Consider the following 11859-nt stretch of genomic DNA (forward strand, 5'->3'; position numbering starts at 1 on the left):
AAAATAAAATAAAATAAAATAAAATAAAATAAAATAAAATAAAATAAAATAAAATAAAATAAATCTGACATTCTGAAGCTCTGGTTTTGACCCTATTCATTAAATGCTGCTTCCTTCTTCTAATATACACCTTCCTTCTCTGTGTCTTTTTGTATAAACATATATGCTCATTGAGGTCAGGGCTTATATCTTCTCTCTCATCTCCCTTAGAACACTTTTCTTAACACTAGCCTGAGCTAGGCATGGGGCTGGGGCAATTTTAACTAAACAGTAAGAGATGAAATGTGTTCCTCCCAAATCTATTATGTGGCTATCTCAGATGCCTATGTAGACACCTTGGGCAGGTATGGCTTCACAGTAGCACATGGACTTCCAATAAAAGGTCTTGCTTGACATCGGGCTTTTGTAGGCAAGGACACCAGAAAGAGCCAGAGTGGTCTTCAGTTGTATTTTTTTTTTAAGAATCATCCTTCTGGTCAGATTCTCCTCAGCTATTGTATTTGGCTGCAGGGTCCATAATTCAAGAGAAACATGGACAGGCGACATCCAAAGTAGGAGGAGGAAGCAGGAGAGAAGGCTGGATCTCAGATGCCATAAGGAATAGCTGAAGTTGCTGGGGTTCTTTAGCCTAGAAAAGTGAGACAAGGAGACGTGGTCTGTGTCTTTGGACCTCCAAAAGACTGTCCTGAGACAAAGAGAAAGCATTCTTGTTTTGTGTGGTCCCAGAAGGTAGGGCTAGGACCCATGGATGGAAGCTAGAGGGATAATGACTGCAGCTCAATATACGAGAAAGTTGTGTATGGTCAAAACTTTCCAACCAGGAAATGGATTGGCTAAGAAGGCAGTGAACTCCCAGCATAAGCACAGGAAAACAAGCTTAGAGCTACTACACAGAAGGCTAATATGGGGCGCCTGGGTGGCTCAGTCGGTTAAGCGTCCGACTTCAGCTCAGGTCATGATCTCACGGTTCATGAGTTCAAGCCCTGCATTGGGCTCTGTACTGACAGCTCAGAGCCTGGAGCCTGTTTCCGATTCTGTGCGTGTCTCTCTCTGCCCTTCCCCCACTCATGCTCTGTCTCTCTCTGTCTCTCTCAAATATAAATAAAACGTTTAAAAAAATTTAAAAAAATAATAAAATACACAGAAGACTAATGGACTGGTTAAGATTAAGACCAGGTGACTTCCAAAAGGCCCTCTTGGCTCTGAGAGTCTGTGATGATTCTAGGCCTCCTCCAACAACAGCATTCGGTTAGCAGCCCTGAGTCAAGTCTGTCCTTTGGTGCTTGATGGGGGTGGGGTAGTGATGAACTCTCCTCAGATGGGTCAGCATCCTTTTCCCCTCCTGGTTCTGAAGAAGCTTAACTATAAAAACTGTGGTGTTCCCTCCAGATAATCGCTCCATAAACACCAATGTCAAGCCTGAGTCTCTTTCCTCTTTAAAAAAAAAAAATCCTGGGAGAGGGTTGGGAAAAGCAAGAGGGGAAATCATTTTAATTTTTTTTTTAAAGGGACAATGCTCAAGTGTCTTCCAGATGGAATTGAATTATTTTCTTTGTCTGAGGTTTTGGAGGGGGAAAATCCTCTAACAGGCTTGACCTGTTTCACTTTAAGAAGCACATGTGTGGATCTCAATAGGGTACCAGGTGTATTATGACAGCCTAGCAGGCCCCAAAATAGTGTGTACCCAAAGCTCAGCCAAGGATTTCCAGACACACCACCCATTCCCCACTCTTCCTGCCCTACCTCCATCCAACCTTCTTTGTATCTCTCTGGATGGATTCCCATTCCATGTGTCTAAATGCCTTCTACTTTCTGGGAGAGGGTAGCAGTTGGGGAACTGAGGCCCTAGATGTGTTTGCTGATTCTAGAGGCAGATGAGGAGGGTATTCATGTAAGTACCCAGACTGGACTAAGCTCCCAAGAAGCACACCCCTTGAAGGTCCCTCTGTGAATGCCAAGCCTTGGTCTGGGATGGGCCCAGGAAGGTTTCACTGTAACTAATGGTTCTCATAGAACACTATCTTTGCAGCCAGCAAGAACTCAAACTCACAGCCAAATTTACTGCCAGTCACACGAAAGCCTCCATTTTACTTTACCCACGTCCTCTTGAAATCTCAACCAACTCTTTGTGTGCTTCTCCTAGAAATAAGGTCACAGTGGGGATGGGTGAGAGGGAGTTAAAAACAACCTAAAGAGCATGCTCTGCCATCTTTCTAGGCTAAAGACAGCAAACAGTATTAGAGTTTTCCCAATTCATTCTCACATCATCTTTGATAATAAAGATATCTGCCTACTCCCATTTAGCAAATAGACATCTGGGTATACAGAGGGTAAAATGATATAGCAATAGCAATACCCATTAAGTGGAGGAAGTGAAGTTTCCTTCTCCTCCAGGCTACTCCCCCATCCCACCCTACCTTGTTCCGCGGCCATAACTAGCCCCCTCCCCCACCCGCTTGCTTCACCATGCCAGATGGAGACTGCCACCAAAAATGGGCCAGGAACATGGCAAATATGTAGGAGGAGTCTGTCTTCTCCTCCCCCAATTTCCTCCTTCTCCTGCATCCCCACTGGTCTCCACTCCTTTTCTTCACCTTTCACTCACCTCAGGGCACATTTGCAAGAACTCAGAATCAGTATAGGAACCTCAAGTTACAGCTCAGTAACTCTCTCTCTCTCTGTGTCTCTGTCCGTCTGTCCATCTGTCTGTCTATCTGTATGTCTGTCTCTCTCTCTCCTACACACACATGCACACACACCCCACAGGAGGATACAATTGAATTTCTGAGGCCTCTGAGAGGTCCTGTTTGATGCAGAATTACTGCTGCCAGAAACTTGGAAGGGTCACCCATCCCCAAAGAAGATCTTTTCCAGTGCAGGGAGCCAACTTCATGGATGGCTGTTTATACTGTAGATGGGACCCCAAATAGCAAAACAGATAAATATGATTAGAAGAGAATTACCACTTTATCTAAACAGGCCTCCTGGGCCAAGGAGGTAGTAGAAGATGCTGACCAAAGGAATTAATAACACCAAGGTCATGGGCCTAAGGCCCTTGTGGGTTATGTTTCTTTGGAAACATCACAAAGTATGGTGAAATCATAACCATCCCTTAACACTTAGGATAATCAGTAAAAGGTGTTTTGTTTTGTTTTTAACATTTCTTCTTTTTTTCTCACTTGATTGTCAGAAGACTACACCAGTCTCCTAAAACGTGGGCAGTTGAATTCCCACATTCAAGAAAATCACAACAGTCAGTAGGATCTGACCATTTTCCAACCTGATCATGACAAATATGAGATAGACTTTCACACTCAATGTGACCTTTTCCCACTAATCACCCTTTCTCAAATCCCACCACTCCCTAGATGCCTCCACAAGCTATCTCCAAGCATGTACGCCACACCAGACCCATTTTTTTCCCCCGTGATATAAAAGGAGGTTCTCCAGCATTTCTCACCATGGGTCTTGGACCTTACCCCTCTCTCTGCCTGACCTGAAATGATCACAGTGGTTTGGAGGCACTAAAACCATCCTCTCCTACTTCCTGAGCCCAGACTTCAGCAGGGAGTGTCTGCAATCTGGTCCTCACCTACTACGGAGCCACAGGCTGGCACGGAAAGTCACCTGGGAAGCTGTCAAGACTAGGTACGTCCCTGAATGGTACTGCCCCATGCCCCTTCACAAACTGCAATACTACCAGAAGAATCAAGAAACTCTCCAAGTAGTAGAAAATATGATAGACTTAGAGCCTACCACTGACTCACTGTATGGCAGACCTAGGCAAGCCATTCAGTGAATCACAGCCTCAGTTTTTCCATCAGTTTCTCCACAACTTTCCCTTGACTGCCTCACAGGGTGGCGGGAAGAGGCTAATGAAACAAGGGATATTGAAACACAGTATAAACAGTAACACTGTATGCAAATGGAACAAAGCCTCTTCTTCAGTCCACAACCCTTGAGAAAAGGGCCAAAGCTAGCAGAAAGGGTTGCCTACCAGATTGTCATAGTCTTATTCAAAGCCCCCCCCCCAACTTGAACCTCGTTATACACATGGGGACACCTAAGCCCAGCGTGGCAGGGGGGCGGGCAGGGAAGTGATGAACTCAGGACCCCAAAGCAAATAAGCAGGGGAGTAAGGATTAGAACCCAAGTTTTCAATCTGCCAATACAATTCTCTTTCTACTACCTTCCATCTCATCCACACCAGTGTGTGCAGGCTTAGGCTATTTTCAAGAAGAAAGCTGTATTGTTCTGAAGCATAAGGGGAAACAAAAATAAGTTAGAAAAATGAAAAGGGGACTAATGAACTATGCCACAGAGTGTCTTGGTAAGAAAAAAAAAAATACCACTGAACTTAAATACCATGCTTTTACTGTAAGGTGCCAGGCTATGTGGGAGGGATGGGAGAAATGATTCTACCCCCTGCATACCCAAATGTGTGTAATAATGAGCTTTCATATAATAGGGGTCAACTGTACATTCAGTGGAAAGGGAATCATTAAAAGGCACCCTGCCTCTCAACACACGAGTCACTTCCTCAACCGCTTGGCCAAGGAAACCCTCATCTACCCTCAAATAATCCCCCAGCCAGACCACAAATTGCTGGCTGCCCCATACTTAGTAACACCCCCTGCTATGCTCAGCACTGGCACACAAAACAATCCAGGGAGGGCCACAGCAATAAGCACTCTCTGGAGCACTTCTCAGGATGGGTCAGCCCTGGGCAGAGGTGAAAACATGATCTCTCCAAGATAGGCTGTTTAGGCAGACTGTGGAAATTCTGTGGGTGGTGTAAGGAGAAAAAGAAAGGGAGGAACTGCCAGACCCTGGAGGGCTGTATAGCCAATTCGGACCTTGGTGGAAAAGGGGAAGACAGGAGTCTGATTAGAAGAAATTCCTGAAGGTCAGGATTCTCCTCCCCAAAATGGTTGTCTGAGAGTGTTGTTTCATTTTGTTTTGTTTTTTTTTTTTCAAAGAAAGCTTATTACTCCCTCAGAAAATATTGGAGGGAGAGTACCTTAAGAGGGGGAGGGACAGTGGGTGACAAAGGCATCTCAGGCTGGTTAGAAATACATGACTAGTATGGGGAAGAGAGAGCTGGGTGATGATATGGGCCCCAAGGCCTGAAGGACCTCTACACTACAAGCTGACCAGCAGGTCCAATGCGAGGGGAAAAGCAGCACTGGTTCCTGGGGAGGGGGGGGCGTGGCAGGACACTAGCCACCCCCTGCTGAGACGTGACCTTCCCTTACAAAGCCAAAACTTAGTGACATTTGTGCCCTGCTGAGAAGCCACACCTTTCTATCTCCAGCCCAAACCCACATCCACAACCCCAACTGCAATCTGCGTGGGCTGGCAGGGGAAGAGCTTCTCAAGATGCGAACGTTTACGAGAAACAAAACAAAACAAAAAATGGGATAAAGTTCGTGAAGTCCGTTCACTTGGCAATCTGGCGCCACAAGGTGAGTGGCCCCACAAATCTTTCTTCCCAGGAACGGCCCCCGCAGCCCCCACACCCCCCCACCCCTGCTGACGATGGCTCGTCTGGGGAGTTCTGGAGCACTCAGGAGAGCTCGTCTCCCCTGCCCTTGGCTGCAACTTGGCTTCCAGCGGATCACAGCCTCCTAAAACAAACAAACCCCGGCGGCGGCGGCGGCAGCAGCAGCAGCATCAGCAGCTCCAGCACAGCTGCGCTCCATGGCGCAAAAGTTTCCTCCACACTTCTCAACGTGCAGGAAGTCTCGCCGGCGCTGGGGCAGGACTCCGGAGGGAGGGAAAGGCCGGGCCGAAGCCGCAGGAGCAACGCCTCGCCAGCTGAATGGATGTGCGCGCCTCCGGCCGTGGGAAGTGAGTCCGACGAAAGCCACCAGTGCCCCATCTCCGTTCCCACACCAGACCCTTGACCTGCAACCTGCCCTGGTGGGACGACCCCGCTTCCACGCTGCCTGTCCCGCAGGGGCGCGAGAACTTCCAAGGAGAAACCTCCAACAGCCACCACTTCCTCCAGCTCAAACTGAGGGGAGCAGCCGCCCCGACGTGGGGGAGCAAAAACTGTCTCCAGAGCCTCCCGAGTATGCGCGCACTGGGCTCTTGCCCCAGGGCCAGGCGTGCTCGCGTCTAGTGCTCCAGCCACCATCAAGGGTGTCTGTGACTGGCCTTGGTGGCAAGACTCCTGCGGGCAGCTAAATGCTCCACAGGAGGGCTTTCACGCCCAGCTCCGACCAAGTTTCAGAGTTGGTCTGAGGGCCGCGTCCCCCGGCAGCCTGCGCACCCGCTTGCCCATTCACAGTTGGGCACTGCTGGGACACAGGCGCCAGGTCTTACCTTAGACACTGTGAGCGGTTCGCAGTGTTCCAGACCCCCCTTCAGGGTGAAGCCCCAGGGCGCCCCACCTTGCAGCTGCACGGGGACGTACTGGAAGGACCCAGGCCGGCTCTCCATCCTCCGCTCCTCTCAAGCGACGCAGAGCTCCTTTTCCTCGGGGGCTACGTTGCCTCCGCCCCCAGCAGCTCCGCCACCATCGCCCTCCAGTGCTACGCCACCCCCCACCGCCCTGCTCCGCCTACTCTCCCGGCAGGAGAAGCTCGGGCAGCGGGCGAGCCTAGCTCGAGGAGGAAATGACACAGAGCTGGAGAAAGGGGGAGGGGGGGAAGGAGAAGGGGAAAAAAAGAAAAGAAAAGAAAGAAGGAGAGGCGGAGGGATAGCGCGTAATGGACAAGAAAACGGAGCAATGGGGAGGGGCAGTCAGTGGGACCTCGCCTATAGGATCGCTGGGGAGCAGGAGCCAGGCGAGGCCTTACATCAATTGTTACATTGTTTCATTCAAGCTCCCCCCCCCCCCCCCGCCTTTGGTCCTCCTCCTTACGGCCGGGTTCCCCGCCCCTCGGGCCAGCCAAAGCTAGGGGAGGTGAAAGTCATTAGTGTGGATAGCCCGTGTGGCCCAGTGGGCTGAAACTCTGGCTTCCCGATTAGTGCGTTCATGTTTCTCTGACTACCTTTTTCTTCTGAGGGTCCCCAAACCGGGTCCTGGGAGGGTTACAAGGCTGCTCATTTGTGGACCTTGCCTAGAGGGATAGAAAGTAAAGCAAGCAGGCCAGCGAACACAGTGCGACTGTGCGTGTAGGCTGCTGTGTGTGTATGCACTAGGTGTGTGGGGTCATTTTGAAACATTGCCCCGGAGCATAGTTTAAATAAAGAAGCACTTTGAGGATGCCCCCTGCCCGGGCTTAGCCGCACCCTGGCTCAGCGCTGGCGTCTATGGGTAGCACTGTGCTTGTGTATGTTGCAGTCATCTGGAGTTCCTGGCACGGCCTTGCACTTGCTCCCACTGAGATGACCAAGCCAGGAATCACTAAACTGCTAGCAGACTACTACTATCGTTTCCACTCCTAAACAAACCTACAGGAAAGAGCATCCATTGATAAGCTGGCCAATTAACAATGTGCCTTTTGGAAGAATCAGCTTTTAGACAGGGTCCAGAATATTTATGCTCATCTATCCATACTTGAGGCTGTAGTTTCTAAGCTGGGCTTTTAGAACAGACCAAACACACACACACACACACACACACACACACACACACACACACACATACACACACACACAAGCAAACTCCCAGTAATAGTCTCAAAAGGTGAATCTGTTATTAAATATTATGCTTATTTTATAGTCTTGACCTAGACAAGTTGCCTACCCTCTCTGAGGTATTCACTCTAGAGCCACATACAGGCAGTGAGTTTTTAAAGGACCTCACACTAGGAGGGAAAGTTTTAACAAGTCAGTTGTGACTCAAGGGGACCTTCCCACTCCCTCTTGCCTGTTCAGTCTCTTGCCCTCTTCCTGTGCAAGTTGTTCCAAATCTCCAAGAAACACACTGTGGCACCCAGCCTTCTACAGTCAGCTTTATGCAGACAAGGTTTCCACTCTCTACTTCCATTCCCTCACTTGTCACTGACTCTTCCCCATGCCTGCTGTGTAGCCCAACAGGCCACTGAAATTTCTCTCACAGGCCCCCCTCCTTCCCCCAATCCTTTCTTCTGAGCCTTCTAAACTGCCTGCATTATATGATGCTGACCAGACTTTTCTTTAATAAAACTGCAATTTCGGTTGATAGCCTTCCTTTTCATTTTTTTAAATTTTTTTAACTATATATATATATATATATATATATATATATATATATACACACCACATCTTCTTTATCCATTCATCCATCGAGGAACATTTGGGCTCTTTCCATACTTTGGCTATTGTTGATAGTGCTGCTATAAACATGGGGGTGCATGTGTCCCTTCAAAACAGCACACGTGTATCCCTTGGATAAATGCCTAGTAGTGCAATTGCTGGGTCTAGGGTAGTTCTATTTTTAGTTTTTTGAGGACCCTCCATACTGTTTTCCAAAGTGACTGCACCAGCTTGCATTCCCACCAACAATGCAAAAGAGATCCTCTTTCTCTGCATCCTTGCCAACATCTATTGTTTCCTGAGTTGCTAATGTTAGCCATTCTGACAGGTGTAAGGTGGCATCTCATTGTGGTTTTGATTTGTATTTCCCTGATGATGAGTGATGTTGAGCATTTTTTCATGTGTCGGTTGGCTATCTGGATGTCTTCTTTGGAGAAGTGTCTATTCATGTCTTTTGCCCATTTCTTCACTGGAATATTTGTTTTTTGGGTGTTTGATAAGTTCTTTGTAGATTTTGGATACTAACCCTTTATCTGATATGTCATTTGCAAATATCTTCTCCCATTCTGTCGGTTGCCTTTTAGTTTTGCTGATTGTTTCCTTCCCTGTGCAGAAGCTTTTTATTTTGATGAGGTCCCTGTAGTTCATTTTTGCTTTTGTTTCCCTTGCCTCCAGAAACGTGTTGAGTAAGAAGTTGCTGTGGCCAAGATCAAAGAGGTTTTTGCCTGCTTTCTCCTCGAGGATTTTGATGGCTTCCTGTCTTACATTGAGGTCTTTCATCCATTTTGAGTTTATTTTTGGGTATGGTGTAAGAAAGTAGTCCAGGTTCATTCTTCTGCATGTCGCTGTCCAGTTTTCCCAGCACCACTTGCTGAAGAGACTGTCTTTATTCCATTGGATATCGTTTCCTGCTTTGTCAAAGATTAGTTAGCCATACGTTTGTGGGTCCATTTCTGGGTTCTGTATTCTGTTCCACTGATCTGAGTGTCTGTTCTTGTGCCGTACCATAATGTCTTGATGATTACAGCTTTGTAGTGTAACTTGAAGTCTGGGATTGTGATGCCTCCTGCTTTGGTTTTCTTTTTCATGATTGCTTTGGCTATTCGGGGTCTTTCTGGTTCCACACAAATTTTAGGATTATTTGTTCTAGCTCTGTGAAGAATGCTGGTGTTACTTTGATGGGTATTGCATTGAATATGTAGATTGCTTTGGGTAGTATTGACAGTTTAACAATATTTGTTCTTCCTATCCAGGAACATGGAATCTTTTCCCATTTTTTTTTTTGTCTTCTTCAATTTCTTTCATAAGCTTTCTATAGTTTTTGGTGTATAGATTTTTCACCTCTTGGGTTAGATTTATTCCTAGGTATTTTATGGTTTTTGGTGCAACTGTAAATGGGATCGATTCCTTGATTTCTCTTTCTGTCACTTCATTGTTGGTGTATAGGAATGCAACCCATTTCTGTGCATTGGTTTTATATCCTGCAACTTTGCTGAATTCATGAATCAGTTCTAGCAGTTTTTTGGTGGAATCTTTTGGGTTTTCCATATAGAGTATCATGTCATCTGCGAAGAGTGAAAGTTTGACCTCCTCCTGGCTGATTTGGATGCCTTTTATTTCTTTGTGTTGTCTGTTTGCAGATGCTAAGACTTCCAATACTATGTTGAATAATAATGATAGCCTTCCTTTTTAAAGTCTTTAGAGATGATTCACGTAGGAAACCACCTTCAATCTTTTAGACTTCTAGACCCACAGGAACCATTTTGATCATGTTCATTGGTTTGCATTTTCCCTCCTAGAAAGTAGAAAGTTTGAGAAAAATGGCATCTCTATATCTTGATTCTTAATTGTGTGTCAACCTATGACATGAATTTGCTTGGTCTCACCTTTAAACTGAACTTTTCTCTTTGCAGGATAAGACTCCTATCTTCATGGTTGTTCCTTGCTAGAACTCAGCATGTTTCAGTCTCAGGACATTGAAATCTGTAAAGTTCAGTTCACAGAATGTGTAGTCATCACTCATAGTCTACTGGAAATATGTGTCTAGACTAGAGGAAGAAGTTTGGAAGTAGGAGACACACATGTGAGCCTTGGCCTTGTCACTAACTAGATCAGTGACCTTGGGAAAATCACTGAACTGTTATTAGTCTCATTTTCTTCATCTTTAAACTTCAGCTAGTAAAAACCCTGACCTACATGACCTCCCAGGCCTGTTGAAGACTAAAATGAAATAATACATATGAAAACACTTTGGTAAGTAAAGAGTAAAAATCCTCATAACATGATTATGAAAAAAATGCTGAGCTAGCCTTTAACCAATCTATTTTTATACCAAGATTTATTACACACTATGTCCTCCTGCACTCTTTAGTTTATCCTTTTTATCATTACAACAGAAGAGCCTAAATTACCTTGCCCCTGATGCAAAGAACACACAAGTAGACATTTTGAACATCAGATGGCTGGATAATGTTGCCTTCTTTACTGGTAAAAATCACTGCTAGTAGCAGGGATCTTATTCTTCCTTCCAGTTAGTGGGAGCATGATTATGTAGTGGAAAGGGTACTGGGTAGAACTTGAGATGCCTGGATTCTCAGCTTGTTCTACTGTTAAATTGCCATGTGATGTTAAAAAAAAGATCACACCCCCTCTCTGTAAACTGAAGGGTTCGAGCTACTTGATTTCTTAAGTTTCTCTACAGTTTGCAAGTTCTGTTAACTACTTCCTGGCAGGTGGCTAAAAAGAGCATATGTGGGGGCACCTGGGTGGCTCAGTGGGTTAAGTCTCCAGCTCTTGATTCTGGCTCAGGTCATATCCCAGTGTTGTGGGATCAATCCCTGTGTAGGCTTCCTTGTTCAGCGAGGAGACTTCTTAGGATTCTCTCTCTCTCTCTCTCTCTCTCTCTCTCTCTCTCCCCTCCCCTGCTCCCCTCCTCTGCTCATGCATGAGTGCGTGCTCGTGCTCTCTCTCTCTCTCAAAAAACAGAGCATATGTGAAAACAAAGGCTTGATGATGGAGATGAACCAAGTGAAAATAATGCAATGGAGAAAAATCCAACGATGTATTTCTTTGTGTGGGCGTGCGCACATTGTGTGGCTAAGGGACAGATAATGAATGCACTCTAAAGTATGTTACATTGCCTGTGAGAGTAAAGGTGGAAAGTCCAGTAAGCAGGTAAAAATAGGAAACTGCATATCAAAAGAAGAGTGGTGATTGATAATACACATTTGGATTACAGTTGAAGCCTTTTGGAGTGGATAATCTCACCCAGGCGTACCACAATGATAAGAAAAGGGGGTTTTAGATGAAATCTTGGATTGTGCTAATATTTAAAAGTCAAGAAGGATCACAAAGGATCTAAAAAGGAGCAGACAGAGGAGGTGGGCAAAAGGCCAATCTGCAGAAACAGGGAGAGAAATTAAAAACAGGCTGTTTACTTCCACCTCATTGAAAAAATCCTCACGAGTCTTTTCTTCATTGAAAATCTATTGACCAGTTTATCTTTTTGGAAGGAAGAAGACTAAAATACCAGTCGTTCCCTGAACTTTTTTTTTTTAACTTCCTTAGCTCCACTTTTTTAAACTCAAATTTGAATACAATTTTCCTCAGAGCCGTGCCTCTAGAACCTTTATGAATTAAGGACTCTTTTGAGGTTCTAGTGAAATCTATGCA

The 11859-nt window shown here is 45.9% G+C and overlaps 1 protein-coding gene across 1 annotated transcript; it reads right to left on the minus strand.

Annotated features, from left to right (window-relative positions):
* Positions 1–481: 481 nt before the first annotated feature.
* Positions 482–6533, minus strand: LOC125157606 (protein Shroom4-like). Its single transcript, XM_047844496.1, has 2 exons — positions 6328–6533; positions 482–628 (listed from the first exon to the last, which is right to left on the minus strand). The coding sequence occupies exons 1-2, from the start codon at positions 6442–6444 to the stop codon at positions 521–523; spliced, it is 225 nt and encodes a 74-aa protein (XP_047700452.1). The 5' UTR covers positions 6445–6533; the 3' UTR covers positions 482–520.
* Between the last annotated feature and the right edge of the window lie 5326 nt (positions 6534–11859).

The sequence above is a fragment of the Prionailurus viverrinus genome, chromosome X (assembly GCF_022837055.1).
Source record: "Prionailurus viverrinus isolate Anna chromosome X, UM_Priviv_1.0, whole genome shotgun sequence".
In the NCBI taxonomy this organism is placed as follows: Eukaryota; Metazoa; Chordata; class Mammalia; order Carnivora; family Felidae; genus Prionailurus; species Prionailurus viverrinus.